At 28.8% G+C, this 26,096-nt stretch overlaps 1 protein-coding gene across 2 annotated transcripts in view; it reads right to left on the bottom strand.

The window, feature by feature from the left end:
* Window positions 1–26,096, bottom strand: part of LOC105839061 (metabotropic glutamate receptor 8) — a 112,015-nt gene that overhangs the window by 48,240 nt on the left and 37,679 nt on the right. For both annotated transcript variants that reach the window (XM_036286392.1, XM_036286393.1), the window contains exon 4: window positions 7,746–7,877. In XM_036286392.1, the coding sequence (XP_036142285.1) occupies window positions 7,746–7,877 (132 nt within the window). The remainder of the gene's footprint in view (window positions 1–7,745; window positions 7,878–26,096) is intronic.

Below are 26,096 nucleotides of genomic sequence, written 5' to 3'. Positions count from 1 at the left end.
TGCGGAATATAAAATTTCTTCAGTTGAAGATACAAATTCGAAAATTTTCTAAGTTCCGTCAAAATGGAAATATTTCTCGGTAACCAAAGGTTCTATTGAAAATTTTGGTAGCTTTCCAAAGAATTTTATCGATAATTATTAGCATTAGAAGCATTTTTTAATTTTTAATAACAAGGAGTCAACTTCACGCATTCTCCGTCACTGACTTTCTCTTGTACCTCCGCGCTTATTGACTTATTACAATGATGAATTAAGGGGCTACATACACCCAGAAATTTTGAAAAAATGGATTTTTCGTTTTTTGCATATTCGTAAAGTATAAGGTCTTGAGAATATCCCTTGCAAGTTTCAAAGTGATTCCTTGAAAATTGTCGGAGATATAGCGAGAAAGGTCCAAGCGCGTTTGACGATGCTGGGGCGCGATGAGCGCCTTCTAATCCTTCGCAACAGATAGCTTATGCAAGAATATTACGCCGGCAAGCTAGAATCGAAGCCTTTGAAGCCGCTACATCTGGGGAGGGTTCACTGTATGGCCCTGGAGTGGATGACTCCATGTAAGTTTGAAAAGAAATTATCTACGTTTTAACCGAATGTCAAACTTTAAACGCGTTTCTCTCGAAACCATGTTTTCAAAACGCGTGCCAAAAATATCTCGGAAACGGCTAGACCGATTTACTTAAAATTTGGAGGGCTTAATCTACACAAAAAAAGGCAGTCTTTATCGTGGCGGTTTTTTTTAGAGCTTTTACTTTTTTTTTAAAGTTAAAAAAACAACCGATTTTGACCATAAAAAATTGCTTTTTTTCTTTAAACGGCCGCCATTTTGTCAAAAATCGATATTTTAAAAATCGGCCACGATAAAGACTAGATAATATCATTCAGTTTAAGAAAATTCTAGGCTGGTCTGTTTCAGATAAGTTCTGTACGAGCTGCAATTGGCACCGCGGAGCACCTTTTTTTAACAAGGTCTTGCGACGAGGATAATATCTCCGCCATTTTTTAATATTTTTAGTTTAAATTTAATCTGAAACATGTTCTAAGAATGTATTTTAAAGTAAAGAAAACTAGGATTAATTACATACATTACGTTTCGAAAAAAAAAATCGAGAAAAAGGCCTATTTTTTACGTCTCTGGGTGTATGTAGCCCCTTAAGGCAAAACTATTTACGCATCGAAAAATAGTATTAGACATTTCTTCTTAGATTTTCATTCTCTATCGCATGGTCCTAAGCAAATTCGATACTTTTGTAACATCCTGTACATATACGCACAATATTATATACATATATATATATATATATATATATATATGTATATAATATTATATTAAATAACATTATAAAATACATATAATTTTTTTTGAGGTTATTTTTTTCATATATATTATGGCAATTATTTGAAAGATGAATTGTATCGAACGCTGTGCAGAGATACACTCGTGTGTAAATAAAGTTAATATTCCGTGTCATTTGATGTGCGATCCTGTTTCTCGTCGCGAATACGAAGAGAGCCCGTAACTTTGCAGCATCTGTGCAGGCAGCGTCGCGAATTTAATAATCTCATGCTTGCTGGAAGTAGCTAAGTCTCCTTTTCTCCCTCGAACTTCTTTGGTTGCAACGGATAATTCCATTTTTGCACAAAGAGCTTACGCTTCACCAAGATAGTTTCCTGTTGATAACATTGTTCCTTAACGGATGTTATTAGTATTATCACGTATCCTTATCGTTTGCACCTACAGTACCAGTATGTGCAGGAAAATCGTCAATAGTATGCAAAAGCCGTGCCCGTATTATCGCTTCGCGTATTAATTTTCATGCATTTGTTTCGATGGTTACTGTTGTGAGATTATTGACATGACATAAATTACGAACTACGCGAATATAATCTATCGAGACTTTATTATACGTCAGATCGACGACACAAAAATTGTGGAATAATAAGAATATGCGGACAGTATGGATATCATATATTAAAATACAAAATTTTCATCTTCTGTCACTTTCAAATCTATTGAGTCGAAATAGAAATGCATTATTTACTAATTGTAACTGCACTTATATTATTACTTAACTCTTGATATCAATTTATATTGTTATTGGAAGAGAAACATAATTATTAAATCGTTAGATAATTATGATACGCCTGTAATTAATAATAACATTACTTTTACAATAATTGTAACTTATACAAATTTAAAAATAGGAAAGTTTCATTTAGACAAGTATAATTGTAAGACTAATGAATGAAATAATATAAAGTCAAATAAAGCACTAAATAATTTTGAATTTATTATTTAAATACATTCTTTATCAACATAGAGTTTTTAAAAAATAAAATTAAGTGGATCTTATTTGTTTCAGATTTTTCGTTTAATTCCAAAGAAGAAAGATAAATGAAATCATAAAAGAGAAATTGATTTCTTATTTAAATATTATAATTTAAATTTATGCTATAGAGTAAATATATTGAAATTATGTTGCACACTAATTTTATTTTATATATATAATAATTAAAAAAAAAAGAGAAAGAGAGATGTAGGAATAGTAATGTTTAATTACGCAGTATTCCAATATTTTGATAATTGTTAAAATTATGATTCTGTTTAATTCTGTTTTTCTTATTAACATTAACACTTTTATTTAAAATATTATTATAAATAAATACTTTTTATTAAAATATAGAAAGTTTTTTTATTGTATTTTAAGACTGTATTTTTTAAATTACTAACTAAAAATCTATTTGTATTTTAACACATTTTTTCTAAAAAAAATTATTAATAAATTTTTTTACATACATGAAATAACAAATGTACATAATTATATGAATAGTGCTTTTCTAATCTAAAACACGTCTAAATAAATTTATGACATCATGTGACCATTATGTTATTGAGGATTAATATTTGCAAAGATATCTTGATTTTGCGCTGACATTAGAATTAATTAATTATTGTTTATCAAGTTGAGAAGTTAAGAGTCGCTTTCACTAAATACCAAAAATAGATATATAAAACATAAAAGACATTTTGTCTAATAAACTGTCGCGCAAAGATATAATTACTAATTAAGGATTTTTCAATTAGAAATCCGAGATCAATTAAAATGGTTTGATGTTACAAACGGTTTGTCGGGGTACTTAATTATCAACCTGCGTAGCAATTAGATCTTTACTTGATATATTCACTGTTTTATAAGTCATTTGATACATCATTTGCATGGCGTTGTAATTTCCATAATAAAAACGAATTTTTGTAAATAAAAACTCGAACCTCACGTCGAAATCAATATTGTCTTTCCTTATATATGCTTTTATCATTCTTTTGTCTAAACATATTTTTTCTGTAACTTTTATATCGTTAATTTTATTGTGATTCATAAATTGTGTAATTTTATTATTTATCATGCTTGATTTATCCGATCTTTATTTTGAGAAAAACGGAAGAACTTATTTGCACGATAATGTATTTTAATATATCCTTTAATGAAGATGTAATTAATTATGTATTAAATATGATTGAGCCTTAACTTAAATCAATAAATGGTGGCTCATAATTCCACGTAGATTATTCATTCATCCCCAGTTACAATTAGAGTTTAATTGATTTTTGACTCAATTAACGTTTCGTCTCTCCGCACTGCGGTCTGTCGCAACTATATTACGACTAAAATTCAAAACATACATATCTGCCTAAGTAATTTAATCAATGGAAAATAATCTAATTTACTGTTCAAAGATTAGATCTATTATACAAAACATCAATATTTAGAAAAAAATATCACAAAAGTAGTTTTAAGTATCAATACATTAAATCAATTATTAATCATTAAGTAATTAATATCAATGCACAATAAAGTGGCAATAATCTTAAAAATTAAATATATATATATATATATATAAATAATATAAATATAATATATAAATATATATATATATATATATATATATATATATATATAAACTTGAAATATATATATAAGTAATTTTGACATGTATATAAGAACACTAAATCTGTAATACTATCTCTTAATTATTATTTTTTAATAAAATGACGACAATAATATAATCATTATTATTATTATATAGTATTATTATTTCCCTCTTAGCACCTAATAGTTCGATTAATCTCTCTCTTGTCTTATTCTTCGTTATATAGACAAACTTTTAAATCGGCTTTTTATCATGGGCCGTTGACATAATACGAATATGCACAAAGGATTAATTGCGCCCCGCAGCGTATATATAAAGGAAGAGCATAACTATCGAGTGCAACAAGCGGCTTCATACCAGGAATCCTAACGAACGAGTTACGTTTGCTGTGTAAATTGAATGCGACGTGCGCAAAGATTTGTGGCGAAGATTAATTCAACTTGAATAACGAATAAAATAATATCTAAATAAGCCATTCTCTTAACGTTTGAACATAAATTTTTTATAGTGACACATGTACGCGTTACAATAATTAAATTGTTTTTTAATTATAAAACTGGCAAACTCGAATATATTATGTAATGTAATAACGGTAAAATATTTTGCAAGCTTAATTATTTATTGATAATATTGCAATATTGATACGTTTACACAAAATTTAAATGCAAGTCATTACAGGTATCGTTTCTCATATGCTATTTTTTCACAATGGCAGAATTTTATAAAGATTTTTGTATTTTTATTTACATATATAAAAGTTTTGATATTTAAGCCTTTTTTATGATTTTAAATTACAAATTTAACATAAAATTGTATATACATATATACATTCTTCTAAAAGAAAACAGCGACTTCTTTGAGTAAAATTGTAAGTTAACATAAAAGTACATAAAAGTATTAAAGTATAATAATAAAAAAATTAATAGTTTACGAAATAATATATATTTTATGTCGAATTCAACGCACAATTTTATTATTTATAATATATAGTTTAAAATAAAGGCATAAATGCAATTACAATGCATAAAAGCTGTATGAAAGGATAAAAGTAACATATCACAAATTGAATTATATACAGAAATCTGCGCGACATAATCATATTTCGTATTTTATATTTTGACAGGAGCTACGATGTTTATGAGATCCATTCGCACGTTCAACGTCGGTGGCGGCAGATCGATAGAACGTCTCGACAACGATGGAAGCCTTCTTTGGCAAGCCGATTTAGTGCGGATCACCGAATTCCATTCAACGAATCCGTACCGCGCAATGTATTTTTGAAGGTGTTATGAGCGCGGAGGTCTTATCTGAGTCGATAAGGACAAACTTATGCTGCGAAAGTGCGATGGTTCTTCCCCAACTTGATTCTTACGGATGAATGACTATGATTGATAGTCACGTCATCGTCATTACCGGTCACGAAATTTCGGTAATTTTGCTATCCTGTTTTCGAAAACCCCGGCGAAATTACCTGCCATCATTTTTCTTTCTCCCTCGGTCTCTTTTTTTTTCCTTTCTCAAACTCACACTCTTTGTAACCTCTGCATCAAAGATACGTTTTCACCGATCCTGCAAAGACATGCCGATATTCAACCGTACTTTCTACGAAGCTACTTCTCGAACCGGCTATTTTTCGCTTCTTAATCTTATCAGATGTACGTGGCATAACAACACGTCAAATTGCGCAAAAAATAGTAACAAAATGTCATGCTGTTAGAAAATTTTGTTCTTAAAATTTTTTTACATTTTTATTTATTTATAATAATGTAGTTCAATTCGCAGTTTATAAACGCAGTTTATAGAAAAATGATGTCCAGAAGTGTGTATAATTACATGACATTACAAAAAACATTGCAATGTTTTTATAAAAATGTAAATTAAAAACACAGTAATTAATAAATAAAGAATTAATATTTATGTAGATATACTTTTATACTGTCTTTTATCATAATATAAGAGCGGTTATTCCAATTTTTTACCTATCAGATAATATGTGTTCTGTCTTTATTTATTTAGAAAAAAATAAAGATAGACATATGCTTACCTGACAGATGAGTTTACCAAGAAGTTAGAACAACTGGTTTATAATAATTTAAAGATAAAAACTAAAAGATAATGTACAGAGTGTTTAAAGAAACATATACAATATATATGTCAAAAAATAAATTAAATTTTTATATATTTAATATTTTTTTATTAAAACAAAAATTAAGGATTAGAGACGAGTTGCCGAATGTGTACCATTTAAGTTATTTTTTATTATATTTCTCATTTTTATTATATTTCTTATTTCAATAAAGACTCAGGGTTGGGAACTAACAAGTTACTTATAACAAAGTTACAGTTACAGTTACTTTTTTTTTATAACTAATAACTTAACTTTGTTTTCTCCATCTGTAACTGTAATTTAACGCAGTTACATTTTTTTGGTAACTAATAACTATTTTGATAGTTACTGTAATAATTACTTTTTTTGAAACATGGGCTAAAATATTTAATCAACAACCAGAAAAAGTTGAGTCTACACAAAAGAAATTGTATTGATTCTTAAAATCGAATAATTTCAGTATTAATATGCTAAATAATTACACTACAATTAAGAAACTTTTTATTAAATATAACACAGGAATTCCGAGTTCTGCATCTGTGGAATATATGTTTAGCATCGGTGGTTTTATAATGACGCCATAAAGAAGTCTTCTATCTTAATGATGATATATTTGAATATCAAATTCTATAAAATTAATAAAACTTTTTATAAAAATTTTATAACAAAAAAAAAATGAATCAATGTATAACAGTCAATGCATCGTTATATTTCATTTAATTCTGATAACAGTAATATACGATTTAGACTTTTATCTTTACAAAGTTCTCATTTAGTGTACATAAAACAACTTGTTAAAGAACATAATTAAGCACATAATAAAAACAGTTAGTAAAGCATAAAATGTAAGATTCTTATTTTTTATATTTAAAATAATGTACAATTATTTAAGAAAAAAGTAACTAAAAAGTAACAACTTGTTATTTTTTTAGTAACTATAACTGTAACAAGTTATTTTTTAAAATCGATACCTTATAACTGTAATTAGTTACTTTTTCAATAAAAAAACTGTAACTGTAACTAGTTACTTTTACAAAGTAACTTTCTCAACCTATAAAGACTCAATATTTAATAATTATTAACAATAATAAACATACGTAAGGACGTCGAAATAAAACTGGCTAGAGTTTATTTTTACAATTAATATATTTTTATTTATATCAATAATTAGTTTTACTATTATTGCTCATCAGTTTCTTTTACATTAATATCATTTTATCATGATAAAATTTGATAATACAATTTAGGAAATTTGATAAATTTTATAAAAGTATTGATTTTATTATCTTTTTTAATAATTGCAAATAATTATATTAATGACTATATAATATATACTCTACAATAAATTTTTTAATAATAATGTTTAATACAAAATTGCTCAATTACATCATCAATTACATAGATTATTCTAAAGTTAACTGCATTTTTATTTGATTTTTCAAGTGTTATTATCCCGTACAAAACAAGGTGTAACCTGTTAAATTTTTGTCCATATTTCTTATTTATTTTTTATTTATTTTTTGTCACTAAATGTGGTTTACATTAAATAAAAATGAAAAATGTTGGTAAGGTACAATTTAGTACGCATAAACCAGTACGCAATCAGCAACGTTTCCCTAATTATTAAGTTAAACTTATTAGTCACGCTGTAAATCAAAATTTGAAGCACTCCATACATTGTTAGAAGTACTTAGATTGTACAGATAATTACCTTGAAAAGCCGCAAGATGTTGGCGACCATAATAGAGACCACGCTGAATGCTGCACCTATCACACCAGTTACTGGCTTGTGAGGAACGTAAGTGGGCGTCTTGCCATTTTCGCATTTGTACTCCGATATGTCCTGAAATGTGAGAAAAGTGCCAAAGTATTCTTTCGCCGCATGACTATATATAATAAAAAAAACGCTAATTTTTATTAAAACATTATTTAAAAGCGCTTCCTAAAACGTCGGACAAAACTAAAATGCAATTTTTACAATTTTTATAACTTTCCAATTTCCAATATTCTTAGACATTTCATTAACCACATCTATCTGCATTTATTTCTAAATTTTTAATAATTTTAAAAGTTATTAAGAAAAAACAAGATAATTTCATAGACATTCATTTTAAACATTTAATTTTCTAAAACGAAAAAATGTTTATAAGATCATATGTTTATATGTAAACTTTTCATCACAAAATAAACCTCAAAAATTAATTCCTAGATAAAATATTGGACAAAACTAAAAAAATCTAATCTGGTATAGATAACAAATAAATATATATATATATATATATATTATGTAAATATATAAAAATAAATAAATATATATGTATCTATAAAAGAGTTATGTTAATATACAACAATAAATGTAAAATCTATAATAAACCTTTGATTATTATATTTTTTTTATTATAAACCTTTTATTACAAAAATACTCAATAAAAATAAAATTAAATTGTATAATTGCATTATCAATTACATAAATTGATTAAAATTTAATATTAATTAATAATAAACAAAAAGATATAATATATATTTTTTATTTGTAAAAAATTTTCTAATAACAATTCTAAGAGATTTATAAAAGATACTTTATATTTTTTTCAAAAAAGTTAAAAAAAATCTATTATTAATCTAAAATATATTTTATGCAACATTTTGAGATATTTCAGACATCTATAGGAATGTCTTGAAGATATCTTTTAAGGAAGTTCCGTTGCTAAATAAAAATAAACTGATTTTCATAAAACTTTGTAAAGAAGTTTAAATTAGTGATATAAATTAACTGTCAAAACTTCAAAAAGCTGAGGTAGTGTGATAATGTGTGCTAGTGATATAACATAAATTTTAAATTGTTGTATTTAGTTATCTAAGGATAGTATAATAGTGAAGAATGTTTATTCTCAATTTAAAAAAAAATTAATTCAGTAATGAAGATAGTACTTTATAGTCGAACTTTTTCTTACATTCACCAATATTAATTTTAGTACATATACAGCAAGCAAAAAGAAGGCAACAAAATGGTCATTTGAATATTTTTCTTTACTTGAACCCCTATACCACTTGTGCCGGGCCTGAGCAGAGGAACTCCCTTAAGTAGATATTCGTAAGTTTCAATGTTTTCTAGAACTTGATTTTTTAAGTGTCGTACATTTGTGTAAAACAAGATGTAGCCTGTTAAATTTTTTATTTCTTATATATAGTTACTGAAAAATTATTTTAAATGCTGCTTTTTTATTTAACGGAAAATTCACCATTGGATTTCCATGTGTGTGTTTTTCATTTCATTCTCTCTCTATTCAACAAAGATTTGCGCGCGTAACTGCCGTGATAAATGAAATTCGACTGTAAAGTTACCATAAAGTTCGTTTCGTTATACGCAACTCGGTCGTGCTCGTTAGATCCTTCCTACAAGCTACGACATCACACGGTTCGTAATTAAGGAATCCTATGCAATTCACAATTTGGTATGAAAGTGCACCTGCCGTTAGTATGTGCCGAACAATTGCGCTTCCACCTACTCCGAACAAGCAGTCCAGATAAACAAAGCAATTACAATCTATCTGCTAATAAAGAAATACTTTCATGTAATTACTTTTTAATATAATACTTTTTAAATATAATTATTACAAATTAGCAAAAAATAATAAAATATTAAATGACATTTATTAATAAAAAATTGTGGTTTTAATTTTTAATTACTTTATTGTTTTCACCTATTTTTAAAATTATTTTTGCTTTTTTATTAATAATAATTAACAATAATATAAAAATCAAAAACAAGATATACTCATAGAAATTAATTATACTTTATATTCACAGAAAAAAATGTAATATAGTCAATAACATATGTGATTGCGGGCTGCCAACTACATAAAATACTCAATACAATAATGTTTGCTATTAATGCAAGTACAATGTTGATACTGCAATAGCATATATTATTGTATTGAGTATATCTGTAATTGGCAGCCCGCAATAACATATCTTATTGAATATATTACTTTTTTTTTTCAGTGTTTAAAAACATTAAGCAAATGTAATTTTTAAATGAAATTTTAAAGTGCAGTATAAAATAAAAGTTTGATCTCTTTTTGCTGGTATTTAAAACATTTAAGATGGATGATTAATCTTTTTAGTCTTCAAACTTTTAATACTTGTGTTTTAAAATTTATCTAATATTATCTTTTAATACTTTTATTTGTCGCCATATATTTCTACATTACTACATAGATTTAACACTTTTATAAACTGTAGCTCTTATACGAGTTAATAACCTATATTCTTATAATATGATCAAATAATGTTTTAATTCGAGATTGAACATATTCGCTAAATCTAATCTCTCATATCTGGCAACTTATTTCTTAAATGGTAATTACATCACACATTATTCATTCAATTTATTCAGGTTTTTAATAACAAAGTTTATGCTATTTTGTTCTTTATAGCTTTTTTGCTATCACATAAGCGAGATTTACTAATTAATAGATTAACCTTTTAAAATATTATTACTGTTCTGTTGTAAAATAATCAATAATACCATAACAAAATATTAATTTATTCATAAGATGTAGTAAAATATTTTTAGTTTGTTTAATGCATTCATAAATACGCTGTTTTCTTTTCTTCTTCGTGACAACACGTTTTACGCTACTTAACTTTTCCTTTATACTAACATAGGAATGCACATACACATGACAAGTTATCTCTAAAAAAATCTCATTAATATATCATAAGTCTATCGGAGATATATGCGATATTTAACTAACCCGAACTACGGCAACACAATGCATGCAATTTTAGGGGAATATACAACGCATGCATCTGTGTAATGTTTGTTTCACCATATTTAAATTATCTGAGCATACCAGGGAATAGTATTCTCGAGTTTCTCGTCGGACTCTCTCTCTCTCTCTCTCTCTCTCTCTCTCTCTCTCTCTCTCTCTCTTTCTCTCCCTGTGAATAGCGTTTTCATCATGAGTGCACTGAATGCGTGATAAAATCTCGTAACAAACACGAATGAATACGTGAATGTACATTCGCAAAATTAAATCGTAAATCATAAATATAAATCGTTGGTATAGCTCAAAAATAAATCAATAAAATTTAATTGCCGCACAAAATTGAATTCACAAACGTTTCTATGTATTTTGCGATTGATTATACGTACAATCTCATTTGCTTAGTTTTATAGAAAATTTAATTTACAAAATAAAGAGAATTCAGAAATTTCACTACATCTTAAATTAATATTTCGTTATGGTATTATTGATTATTTTACAACAGAACAGTAATAATATTTTAAAAGGTTAATCTATTAATTAATAAATCTCGCTTATGTGATAGCAAAAAAGCTATAAAGAACAAAATAGCATAAACTTTGTTATTAAAAACCTGAATAAATTGAATGAATAATGTGTGATGTAATTGCCATTTAAGAAATAAGTTGCCAGATATGAGAGATTAGATTTAGCAAATATGTTCAATCTCGAATTAAAACATTATTTGATCATATTATAAGAATATAGGTTATTAACTCGTATAAGAGCTACAGTTTATAAAAGTGTTAAATCTATGTAGTAATGTAGAAATATATGGCGACAAATAAAAGTATTAAAAGATAATATTAGATAAATTTTAAAACACAAGTATTAAAAGTTTAAAGACTAAAAAGATTAATCATCCATCTTAAATGTTTTAAATACCAGCAAAAAAAGCTCATCAAACCTTTATACCTCTCATTGATATCAGAAAGAACCGATTCTTATGAGTACATAATTTACGATTAATCGTTATTCGTTATCTAAATTATTCAAGTATCAGTTATGTCTGACATGATAAATGAACTGTAAGAGACAGAAAGCTATTAATCGATGAAAGGTGATGGCTCTTAAATCATGGCATCGTTTCAAAGTGTTCGGCATCCTGAGTGAGTTTTGAAAGAGACTGAAGGCCAAAAAAAGAGATTTGTGCCATCGGATCCATATATCTGTATTCAAGGAGGCGCGTTTTTTGGGTGAGGTAACTACTCCCGCTTGAACGCGAGAAATAAATCCAAACACACCGGATTTGAGCATGCATTATTCACGCCGCGAAAGCTGCATCCAATCCAACGTGAAAAATAGAGAAAAGACGAATTCGTTCAACTGACAGCCGACATAAATTAAACGCCCTCACAATTTCGATATGTATTTCTAATAGATTTAAAAGATTTTTGTAAAAAATGTACTTTTTCTAAAAAAACAAAATATTTAAGATTTTTAATAGTGGAAAGAAGCTATGACGGTTCTTTGAGTCATAAAAGTGATTTGCATTAGAGAGATTTTAATAAATACTAGTAGAATACTAATTGTTATTTTACATAATTTAAGAATTTGTTTTTAAAAATTGAAATATTTAAGATTAATGCAGATTAAACTTGATTGAGGTCAATAATGTAGAGTCATTCGTTTATCCTTGTTCATAAAAATATTTGCTTTAAAATACAAATTATGTAGCTTGTACGTACACATGAATGGTATCCCTAAGTTTGGAATAAATTGAGCAATAAGGCTATATTCGTCAAATTACGATTAAAAGCCGTAAAAAGAAGTTATTTATGTGATCAAATTTTCAGAAATCTGTTGTGAAAGCGCTTAGATGAATGAAATTTGATCACAAATAATTTTTTTTTCAACTTTTCAATTTATTCTGAACTGAGGGATAGCGTTTATTTGTAAATATAAGCTACATAATTTGTATTTTAAAGCGAATTTTTATGAACTAGGCTAAACAAATAACTCTACATTATCAACCTCGATAAAATTTGACAGGCAATTTAGCATTCTCTTAACTCTTTACAAATGTACAAAATTAGCTGTAGATTTTAAACAAAATAAAAATTTTAAGTTTAAGTACTTATAGAAATGTATAAGAAGAGAAAAAGAAACAAGCAATAATAAAACTATTGAATTTTTAACGAAAAGTAAACGATATATTTATACAAGAAGATATCCATTTTTAATTACAAATAACAGCGTACGAGAGAAGAGATAAATCAAAATAAGATTTAGAAGCAGTATGTAACAACACAAGGTCAATAAATATTGCACACGCAAAAGAATACTTTTATAAAAATTTATGACTCTCACTGGTACTTGATGATTTACGATTCTCACGTGATAACTGTTCCCAACAACGCAGTCGTAGCGTTGAATGGAAAGCGAAGGCAATTGCTTGTCAGGAAACGTGGGAAATAAATGGTTTCGAACGAGTGTCGCGTTGTGTGAAATCAAAAGGTGGAACTTTTGGCAATTGTGGACACGAGGGTAATTCTTCAAGATCGTGCAACGTGTCACTCGATCGTGATAACGTGATCCAATTTTGTGGTATAAGCGGAACGACGAGAAGCTATTACATCCTACAACTTTCCTTTATTAATCACATAATTAAGAGAATAATTAAAACTTGTAATATGATAGAGCATAATTAAACATGATAAAGGATGGTATTCTCTCTTCCTGATAAATTAATGCAAGGCGAGCTCGGATCTCTGCAAAGCAGAAGGTTCAAACAAGGTCTATGCTAATGCATTGAAGTCTTATGAAGTGTTCTTTCGGTACATTACTTTAGTCAAGTTTAATCAACAATTTAAATAATGTGATATTTAACAATGTAAATTAAAATTTCAAAGTATTTTATCAAGCTTAAAATTTTATTCTATTCTATTTACAATAATATATACCTGTTTTATTAAAAATTTAAAAACACAAAAGGCAAAGATTCAGTTTTTTTCTTAAAAATTAACATTTAATTTATTCAAAAAAGCATTTTCATGCGTGTTGGATATTTTGAAAAATAAAAGTTTTATTTATTTTTATATTAAAATTTAAATTTATGCTAGAAATAGCTGTTTCTGAAATATAACTTGTCTGTAATAGTATGTAATATAGTAACATGTTAATCGTAATTTTTTTTACGACTCGTAGAATTTATGCCGTACTTCGTATCATTGAGTAATATGTTGAATTTCCCGGGGTGACTCAAACTTCTCTTTTTTAAATTTACAAGATAAATTTCCGGTGCAAATAAAAAGAAGCTAAGAGAGAAAGACTGACTTATATGAATTTACTGCGATTCTATGGATCTTACTCAAAAGTGCTACTTTCCACAGCAAATACATTTTTGTATTAAAATACATATAATATATTAGAGCTCTTAAAGCATTTTAGAACATCAAAACATTCTGCATCGAAACTTCTGTAATAAAAAAAAATTTATAATAATTAAGTTATATGTACATTCTTTAATGCAAATACGTTATACAATATGTTGTACTCTGAAGATACTTTTGAATTCTTTTTAATTAAACGATGTCCGTACGAAAAAAAATTGATCAAGTACTACCTTTTTAAAATTTTGTACCCATCCGTTTTTCAGTCGTTTTATGTAAAAAGACAGTTTAATTAATAGACAACTAAAACTTAACTTTTCAAAGTATACACAAACTTTTTATTTTTATCAAAATTTTTATCTATATATAAATCTAATTGAGAAATGCGGAAACAAATAAATTTTCAAAACTAGTCGTCAAAGTAAATTAACTTCTTTTATCTCATGAGGAAGCAAATTAAATGCGTGCTTAAAACTTTGAAATATAGATGCAACTTAGAATTATGAGTTTCCGTCGAAAAGAAGGATTATATCGAGATAATAGCGAGAGCAATATGTTACTGAAATTATTTTTATCAATTCCGCACGTCGTAACTAACTACTTCGCTGACACGCTTCAAACTGCTTTCGCAAACGATTCGGACCTTGTATCACGTTCGACCGATACGTGACTCACAATTAGAGGTATCCCTCTCTATATTGTACCATGTAGTTTTTCTGCGTAAACTTTTGCGGATATCGCCTATGTCAATTGAACGTGGCTAGCATTATATAGGTACATCAAGATGAAAAGCGAGTTCAGCAGTTGGAAAGCGCTTATAGAACTCTACAAATTCCTACCTCTTCGAAATTTAGTCGGTCGATCTTTTTACGTTTCATGCTTACACGTGATGGTTCTTATCAAAAGATTTTTTACCGACGCAACTGCAGTCAATTATCCTGATTCTCGACACAGAATATCGATCTTTCGCAATATAGTTTTAATTCCGAACGAATGAGCTCTAAAAATCATCGGGCTTGTATATCTAATAACGTTAGTCGCTAGAATTTACAAAAAATTCTAGGCATAGTATAACTAGTAGGGGCACCTCTTGTCGGCACTTTGATTTTTTTGTCGTTGATCACGTGGTATTTCGCTATCTTTTTGGACTAATATCCAGTCACGTATCAATTGTTTAAGGAACCTGTATTATATTAGTACGGCAAGAAGATGGTTCAAGAAATGAATATTCAAAAAGTATGTAGGCGAGGCGAAAGAAAAATGCGCTAATAACGACTTATTTAGATATATAAATGAGACACGTTTGTACTCGTCGGCTTCTCGGGACCTGGTATAACCCTCTCTCACAGACTTCACACTACCGCATGTACAAAAATTGTCTGATTGGTCCCCCCAAAAACATGACGGATGCGCAGAACAGATCGATGCAAACCTCAGAAAACCTCGAAGTGCCCCTACTAGTTATACTATGTTCTAGGCTTGACTGTCATTTGTCACAGTCTAATAAAATAAAAAAAGAAGAAATATTCAACACTCTAACAACTTATATGTGTATTTTAAAATAATATTTTTAAAATTTTGAAATTTTTCAGAAAGAAAAAAAGGAAAGAGATAGGGGGTAGATAGATTAAGGGATAGAGAGAGAGAGAGAGAGAGAGAGAGAGAGAGAGAGAGAGAGAGAGAGAGAGAGAGAGAGAAAGAAAGAGAGAGAGAGAGAGAATGTGTGTGTGTGTGTGTGTGTGTGTGCGTGCGTGCGTGCGTGCGTGCGTGCGTGCGTGCGTGCGTGCGTGCGTGCGTGCGTGCGTGCGTGCGTGCGTGCGTGCGTGCGTGCGTGCGTGCGTGCGTGCGTGCGTGCGTGCGTGCGTGCGTGCGTGCGTGCGTGCGTGCGTGCGTGCGTGCGTGCGTGCGTGCGTGCGTGCGTGCGTGCGTGCGTGCGTGCGTGCGTGCGTGCGTGCGTGCGTGCGTGCGTGCGTGCGTGCGTGCGTGCGTGCGTGCGTGCGTGCGTGCGTGCGTGCGTGCGTGCGTGCGTGCGTGCGTGCGTGCGTGCGTGCGTGCGTGCGTGCGTGCGTGCGTGCGTGCGTGCGTGCGTGCGTGCGTGCGTGCGTGCGTGCGTGCGTGCGTGCGTGCGTGCGTGCGTGCGTGTGTGTGTGTGTGTGTGTGTGTGTGTGTGAGAAGAGAATTAAAAGTATCCTCAGAGAGAGTGTCTCGATCTATCGAAATGCTGTTATCGATTTCTGTAACTCTGATTGGTAGTCTTACTACAATAACTTTTTACGAGACTGTCATCACAGAGTAAACATAAGATAATTTGTATAAATAGTTATCTATATAATTATTGCAATTTATTTTCATAAAGTAGAAAGCTATATAACGCGCGCGCTTGTAATGTCTAGTAAAATTAAAAAAAGAAGAAATACCCAGCACTCTGATAAAAATATTAAAAACATTCTTTATATATACTTTACGACATGATGCAAATGACAGCGGTGTTTAACTTTTAACAATAAAATATCTGTCACAAATCTATAGATTCGCGTCTGACAGAAAATATAGCATAACTACAGCGTTTTTAAAACATAATTTTGTCAAAATTTTTAAATAATTTTTAAATTGTTTCTCTTAGCGTATTTTCTTATCTGTCCTTGCAAATCTTCTACTAAAATAAAAAACTTTAAATTCTTTTTCTCATAAAAAAATTATGTAACTCACAGTTTTCATTACAGAGTTTCATGAAAAATAACAATGTACTTTTTTTACTTTTCACATTTCGTATTTTATATATTTCGTGACTTTATTGTATCTCAGTATAGTGAAGAATAAGCATTAATCACTCTTATGGAAGATTTTATAATATTGTAAATACAGATAACAACAAAGATATTAGAATTCTAAATATAATTATTATTTTAATAAAAAGCAAATTTAAAAAAAGAAGGTAAATTACTTCTCATAGTAAATATAAATATGTAGTAAAGAATATAAATACACAAGTATTATACACACATTCTAATTAATACGTTTTTAATTTAATTAAAAATTTTACATGTTATTTAATATTTTTAAAAATAACAAATGATAGAAAAAAATTTATAGTAGAACAAATAACAACAAATAAATTTTTTATTTTATTAAAAAAATTTTTAATTCATCGCTAATTGAGCAAAATAACACGAAGAGAAAAATTTCTTTTTTAAAAAATATTAAATTTTACTATTTATTTGAAATAAAAGAAAAACATGATAATAAATGTGATATAGGTGATTTGAATAAATTTATTATGAAAAGCAACAAAATTATTTCCGCGTTAATTATTTCAACGTTAGTTTGAATGAGTTACAAAAGATTACATCTCATTCATAACAAATTTACTTGGTGATAAAATTGTCGATTTCTGATTCATATCAAATTCTTTCCTCGCAGATCATCCGTAGATACTAAAAAGCACTAGCTAATGGAAATCGTTCTCTTCCCTTGTCTCTTGTACTTCCTTTCACATCTTATCCCTTCAAACTAGAAGTTAACTGTACTTGGCTGGAGATCAATCCATGACAAGGAATAGTCAGTTCCAATCGAAAGAATAAACTTCTCTGAATTAAATTCTATTAGATTTTATTCCAGTCAATGTCGCAATGTATAATGTTTTAAAAATGTAATGAAACGTTTAATCTATATATAATATATATTTTTTAAGTCTCGACGTAACGACAATAAATATAATAAATTCAATAAATAAATAATAAACTATTAAACGTCGTTCCTTGAACGGATCACTGTCGTCATATTGTTATTTTTATAGAAATTGATGTGGGTTAGCCAAACTTCATTGATGGCTGACGTTCAATTCAAACAGGTAATATATACCTATATATGCGCTGGTCAACAAGGATGAGATATTGATCTCTAGACTATGACGTATGTTTTGGAAGGTTATTTTGTCATTTAATTAATCAATATATTTGGAACAATGTTTAATTATAAGGAATAAATAATAGAATGTGGATAATAGAATGGCTAGGCTTCTACACATTTCTAATAATTCGATATTATAGTGTAATATAATTATTAATTTGTTACACGTATAATATTGTATATTATAAGTAATATTTTTTTATTATAAAAATGTTTTTTTGCGTATTAAATAGTCTAAAACGGGCCTAAATAATATGTCTGTAATTTTTGTAATATGCTATTTAACTAATTAATCCGAATAAAACAATATGATCCATTAATGTCCATTGCGTTACATTATGTTCTAGTTACTTGATAAGGACCTAAAGTGCAGGTCGAAACGTTGTAAATTCAACAATAAAATTTTGCCAGTTGGGTTGATAATAAGATCAAATTTATTTATTATTTATACACTGGTGACTAAAAGCTTGAGATTTACAAAACAATATGATGTTCAATAACATGATATTGAACGATTTGAAAAGAAATGATCAGGTTTGCATTTTATCAAATATATTCAAAAGGTGAATAATGTTTCTCTTATTTAATTATACACAATTTACTTGTGTACTTAGTTTTATGTTTTCTCCGAAATTAGGTAGGCGTATTAATCAAGAGTACAGTTATAATATTGTTGGACGATAATTTTTGGCACTTAGGATGATTAGAGGACGATAAGGAAGTGAGGCGAGTAGAGGAAGATTACAATGATCGATAGTGACATCCCGTTAAGGTTTCATCGACCGCTTTTGAGTTTTCACGGACGTACACGTCAATCACTTTTTCTCATCCAAAGTTTTCGTCGTCAAAATGACTTTCTTACAACTTTTCCTTACGGTGATCAATGTCGTCATTGAGAACGTCAAAGTTGCTCTAAGTCGATAAAATTCTTCGAATATCAAGTTTATACGCTTATTTTCGGCGTTAGTGAAATCTTTTTGCTTTGTTGACTTGAAAGAATTTGTTTGGTGCCTTATTTGATACTTTTACGAAATGTTAGAAGTCTTTTTAAATACTACCAAAATTTTTTAAATATATTGTTACACACGCTTCCCGCTCTAACTCTCGGAATGAATTGAGACTCTACTGAGAACTTTAACAATTCTTTAATGTAACACGGTAGTACAAAGAAATACGTCCAAACAGTTTGACAGCTCGGAGGCTCGGAGTCAAGTCGCTAGGGCACTTGTTTTTTAAACAGCAACCCGTCAAGGAACGCCACACGGCCTCCTCAGTACCGGGCGTCCAGCAGCGCGGGCGTAACACTATATATATATATATATATATAATATATAATAGAGTTGTAACGCATACTAATGATTACTAATGCGAAACAAATTATGTTTTTGAACAATATAATTTTCTATAGAAAATGTTTGCAAATTTTTTTTCTCTTATATCTACGACATATTACAATTACTAAACAATGCAATAGACAAATATAAATTCCTCGTTATAATTCTTGCAACGTTGATTAAACTTGATAGGATATAAGACAACTCGAAACTAATAAGAAAAGCTAACGAAACTTTGCTCTTACTAATAAATAACTTTCTTTAAGGTAACGTAATTCACACGCCATTCGTTTAATTCAAGTTACCGTCCTATAAGGATTATATATCATAGACATGAAATATGTGCACATGTAGAGTGCCGCAGAACTCATTCATAAATTTAATTCTTTGATTAATTCGAAGTTGATCTTGTTAGCAAAGATGTGTTAATATTTATTGGCGCGCGCGCACACGTGCACACACGTTTTATAATCTGTAAATTGCCTTCCACGGCTTCTACGTGTTTATAATTATTTATATTAAAAATTCGTGAATCTTGTTAAAGCCATGTTTAATTAAAAAATTACATTTTTCTTTCGTATTTCTGTGTTTTTCAATTAGCATTAGTCATCCATTTTATAAATACATTTTACATTCTTAGATGTTAATCAATATTTGTTGCGTTCCGGAATCTTTGTAGCTTAGAACATTCTGTTCATAAATCCATGAATACGCCTACTAAATTCTCAAAATCCGTTTAGCCAGTGACTAAACTTTGTTTCGCGACAGTTCTGCTTTTCCGCGCTCGATGGCGCGCAAACGCGGAGACAAAATCGGAAAGTTCCTGGAATTGCATTCTACGCGACATGCATAAAGCAGCGTCATAAAACTCACGCTGCAAGAACAGCCGTCAGCGAAACTAGGTGCTTAAATCAAATATCGACAAAACTTGAGTATTCTCGTGACAACAGGGGAATACAATGACAACAGGTCTGTGCGAAACTTGATTTCGCTGGTTCAACAATTGCGCTTGCGTATCGACTCTGCCGCCTTGTTAATATCTTTCATTATCAATAAAACATACGTGACATATTTATGTGACTTCCTTTATATAAATATTTCTTATAAAATTAATGTTATATCGTGTATTATTAGAAGTATGACAAAAGTGGAGGCTAACAATAAAGAAAATAAAAAGTGTATGTATCCATTATTTAAATAAAGAGAAAACACGCACGCATATTTCTAATATGAGCAAAGATAAAGTTTAGAGATGATGTCATATGTATTATAAAATTTCAAAATTCTTAATTTATTATTATAAAATCTTTTATCGTCCGATTTCTCATTATTCTATAAAATGTGTCAAATAAACTCCGCTATATCTATTTGCAAAAAGTAACACTTGAGTAAAAATACTATCTACACATTGCTTTTAAAACTTTGGAATACTTTGATGAAGAAAGAGCGCATTATCGGAAACCGATATCCGTGCAAGAAAAGCAGACAGACTGTAATTACAAGACGTTACATGATACTGGTGTACTCTGGCAAGCCATTAAGTAGTTTTTTTAACGTAACCCATAAAAACCGCTTCAATGTAACGTTTTCCTACAAAATAGCGTACTTTTGTTGTGTTATTTTTGAATATTTTTGCATTCTTACAACAGCTAAAAATTAATAACTTTTCAATGAATGTTTTGTAATACTTTTAACATTGGATTTAAATACGCACATATGTCTAAACGTCTTCTTTTTTTGAGTATATTTAAAATAATATTCCTTTACATGAATCAAGAAGAAAATCAAATAAGATGCTCAGAATAAAGTTTATCTTGAAAGATAGAAACAGTTCAATTTATCGACATTGACATTGACATTTAATTCATTTCTAGTTCAGAACTGTAAACTAACTGAATAAGTTAGTATTTGTTAATAACCAATGTTTTATAAATTCTACCTTCTTATCTAATATACAGATAAATGTGGAAAATTATTTTTTCAATTTTTTACAATGTATAATTTTGTAAAGTAATTTTTTGACAATAAAAGTAAGTTAATTCTTCAACCGATAAATGTTTTAAACATAAAGATAAAATTTAAGAACGCTTGTTTCGGTTGGCAGTAATTCTTAGTGCTGAATATAATTTTACTAATTAATTTATATAATATATATTAATTAATATTTATTCTATAATTAATTTAATATTCCTATCTCATATAAACTGCACGCCGATAATTTGGTCAGTCTTGAAACACAGTTACTAACTAAATATTGACGCTTATAAAAGCATCTTTAAAAAACCGTAAATAATTTATTGCGAAAAATAATACCTTAGCTAGGATACTGTTTTAAGACTAACAAAATGGTCGGCACGCAGTTTATATAAGCTAAGAATATTAAATTAATAAAAAAAAGTAATTTTTTTTGTTAAAATGTTGGTTTAAATTAAAAAATATTAACAACGAGTTTAATAATGATATACGTATATGTATATTGTACAACGCGATATCATTCTTGTTATTGAAATATAGCCCGTGGCAAAATGTTGACCTACACTGATAATACAATTTAATGTTAAAATCTATTATGTAATATTGTATTAAATACTGATAGGTTTACATCAATTTAATCAAAGGTTATTAAAAGTTTTATTACCACACTTTCCTCATTTTTATTTTATTTAAATGTCTTTATTTTAAATTTAATTAAGTTCAACGCATACACAAAAGTTATTAAAATGACAGAAATATCAATAGTCATAAAATAATGTTTATCAATGTCTCTTGAAAACGTAATCTCTTCATTATAAAATAATTTATCATAAAACAATACCAGTTACACATTAAAAGCACCATTAAAAACAGAATAATACTACATTAATGGCACAAGTTGACAAAAGCGTAGGAAATAAGGGGTAGTACGCTAAGCCGTGAAAGTAATCAGTCTTATCCATTACCACGATTGATTGTGACGTGGCAAGAGATACGAGTTTTTATTTTCTCCATTTTCCGAGCTTTGCGATAAATAAACGCGCATATCCGCATCAACCATCCTCTTTCTTATTCACATATCTAATTGACGAATTACCCGTCCGTAGTCGTTTTATTAGAGTCTCGCTTTCCAGAGACTTTTCTACATCATGTTTAACAATAGAATCCACGCAAACACTCAATCAAATTGTCATTAGATTTTTAAGTTTATAAATTATCATTTGTCAGGCTGACCGAATCGAAGAACGAACACTATTGCAGATTGATACAAATAATGAATTGAGATGAAGCGGCGATTTCGAAATAAATGGCGGAGCTATTCCAGCGATTTCACCTAAACAAATATGATGTCGTCATCAGGTTAAATTACATCACTGTCGATGTTCCATTGGCTATCAACAATATCATATTGTTGATAAATAAAATACAGCAGCAGCATTGTTGCGTGCTGTCATGACAAGTCCACCGTAATTCTTCAGCAAACTACATCATTAATAAAACTGAATCTTAAAGTATTTATAATATTGTAGCGTATTAGATACTGCAAAATAAATTGGCAGGAGAAACTTATGTCACACCGAATAAGTAGTAAATGAACGACTGTAACAGGAAAATCTGATTTGTATAACAATTTCAACAATATATTAAACTGTTGTAAATGTTGCGATTGCACTTATATAAGATTTTAATATATATATATATATATATATATATATATATATATATACATATATATATATAATATGTAATATGCAATTATTTATTAGAATGTATACATTGTAACGAATAATTTTTAAATTAATTTTCAAATTTAAATAATACCGACAAATATTTAGCAATTGTCTTTATAATTTTAAGTATAATTTTAAGTTTTTATTTTTAAATGCAACAACTAATTAAAGCACTAAGCTCAAATTTTTATATTTTTAATATTAGAAATTAGTTGAATTAAAAGACTTATGCAAGATTCTAGTTGCAATTTTTTCCGGTAATTTAATATTTCATTCTATTATAAATACAAAAATCACATTTGTAGAAAATAACAATAAACAAAAAAATCCTAGAAATGATTGCGACATTGCATGGTTACTTTGTCGATCACTAAATATTAGAATTTATCATATTTCATATACAGAATTGTAAATATTTGTCATACTCAAATACTGTTTTGAATTTTCATGACGATACATTGTAAATGTATTTCATCTCAACATTTGCTGTATGTGAAACGCGGTATTGCAGAAACTGTCTAATATTTGCGAGCAGATTTTGGCAATGTTCGTAGACAGTTGACAAACTGGATCTTCTTCCCGAAAGCTCACTGTCGTCTACATGCAGACTAACGAACATTGCAACACACCTACCTATGGGCTCCCTTCACAACTTTGCCTTTCATTTTGCATGTTGACACGTTGTTATCGCCATGATCGAGCTAAATTCTGCTGGGATGAAAGAGCAAAGCATCAGCAAATCATGATGGTGATTGCTGAATAATGTTTGATGAGAGGGTTACACGTGATTATAATGTTGATATTTTAACAAATAAATGAAATAATTGGCAAATAATTAAAGTAGCATAGAAATTGTGTTTTATAAACGTTCATGTGAGAGAATGTAGAAATAATTTATATGATTTACATACTTGTGTTCTATTAATTTGAAACGCGCGCACTAGTATAAAGATTCGTTATTGATTATTATTTATTTTATCGAATTATTAGAATAATATATAAATAATTATCAACATTATGTTTTTAAATTGATTTAAATACAAAACAGATTTAACTCAGATGTTATCACTCAAATTGACAATCCCAGCTTAAAGGCTATTTTTAAAAATTCCCTTATTTCTTTATTAAAATAAGTCATGTAAAAATTTTTATTGAAGTCAAATTAATGTCTCGAGAAAGAAACTAAAGAAAAATGAGAACATATACTTGCATGCTTGTACTATCATGGTTTGTTCTCCTCGCTACACTTTTCAACTCCAATTTCTCACAACTGTCGGGAATTCAGGCATACATTCGATTTACTCTATTTGTTTTCGAACGATTTTCGTATTGATATATGAATAAACTTTATTATATGAAAATCAATCGAAAATTAATATCTTCACTAATATAGTAGTTATTCTTGATAAATCATTAAGTTTGTCACTGCTTATTCTTCATCATTAAATCTTTAATTTAATAATCATAAAAAGTATGTAACTGTACATTCAATATTTTTAAGAAACTTTTCATTACTTTATATACTAAGGTTAAGGAAAATATAAATGTCACTTACAAGATTTTTGTTTGGTATTTACAGTCTCTTTTACATGTCCTAGCCTTAATTAATCAGGAACTCTTTTGATTAAACTTTAAAATATCCTTTTATGACTTATCAAGTATAATGTATGTATTATCTGTGCATACGTGATTTTTTAATCAACATTATAAAATAGTTCAATAAGACTCAGTAACAATTTATAACTTTTTAATTGACGCAGTAGTCTCACTTGATTTTCCGACGCTTTCCCAATTTTGTTGCGCTTAAAGTATTACATTACGCTGACAAAATTTTTTACGGCAGCATAAAATCGCTGGCCATCGATTAATGAGAACTCGATAAATAATCCGCGCACGTGCGCCTCACTGTCCCATCAGGCTCATCCACACACTTGATATAATAATTTAATCTATTTCCTTTCATTTCCGCCACCGACGACGACCTAGTTATAACCGCAAACCCTATTTAGTTACGTCATAACACTGATGTCGCGGCATATGATTTAGGAATCAACGGGTATTGTCCGTGAGACAGAACCAGGTCGATTGCAATGATTTTGTCCGTGCACTTGACGGACCGTAAAAATATCTGATAAAAATTAGTACAACTTAATCTGATATTGCCCTGAGTATGAGTTGAATTGGACACGATTCCATGTGCCAGCATAAAATTTAGTTAAATCAGGAAATGCACACAATGTCAGTATAATTTGCCGACAGACATAACATGTATTGATATGCGTGAATTGTTTTATATGATTGTCTTGCGTAACATGCATAAATTAATTTACAATCAGCCCAAAGTAAAACTAGCAAAGCTTTATGATTAATTTGTTGATATTTTCAGGTTTTATATAGTTCTGTTGTATTAAAATAAAATTTTATTTTTTTTAATCAAAAGCTAAAATAATCCCTAAACAAGATTAAATTTATTTTAAAAATTTCTTATAAATGTGTTTTCAGGATATCCGAGACGGTTACTGATAATGCACCGTTACACTAAAATAAAATAGATAACGAAGTAGAGAGCATTTTTCCTCTCGCCGATAATTTATTTCGCGAAAATTATCACAAAGGGATATTAAATATGCGAGATTTTTGAAAAGAAGAAGATATTAAAATGAATGAAAAATGATATGAGACTTTTTTTTCCCGAATTATCGCGTGATTGGCAATCATGAAAGATTCTCGTTTCTTCACCGTGATTTCCACTTTATTTTCGATCTTTCTTTATCATCCCAAAAAGCAATGTGGAAATTCTTTGTGTGAATTATCATGCAACAATCTCTCCAAAAAATTGTAGCCCGAGAATAAAGCATACATTGATGTTGTTAAATAAATTAAAATTAAAAAAATTAATATTATACGCGAAACAATTCATATTTATATGTTTTTTTTAACTTTAAGTAATGTTAAGGATACATAAATTATAT

This window comes from Monomorium pharaonis, chromosome 4 (genome assembly GCF_013373865.1).
Source record: "Monomorium pharaonis isolate MP-MQ-018 chromosome 4, ASM1337386v2, whole genome shotgun sequence".
In the NCBI taxonomy this organism is placed as follows: domain Eukaryota; kingdom Metazoa; phylum Arthropoda; class Insecta; order Hymenoptera; family Formicidae; genus Monomorium; species Monomorium pharaonis.
Note: the sequence above shows the minus strand (reverse complement) of the source record. Positions and strands in the feature narration are given on the sequence as shown.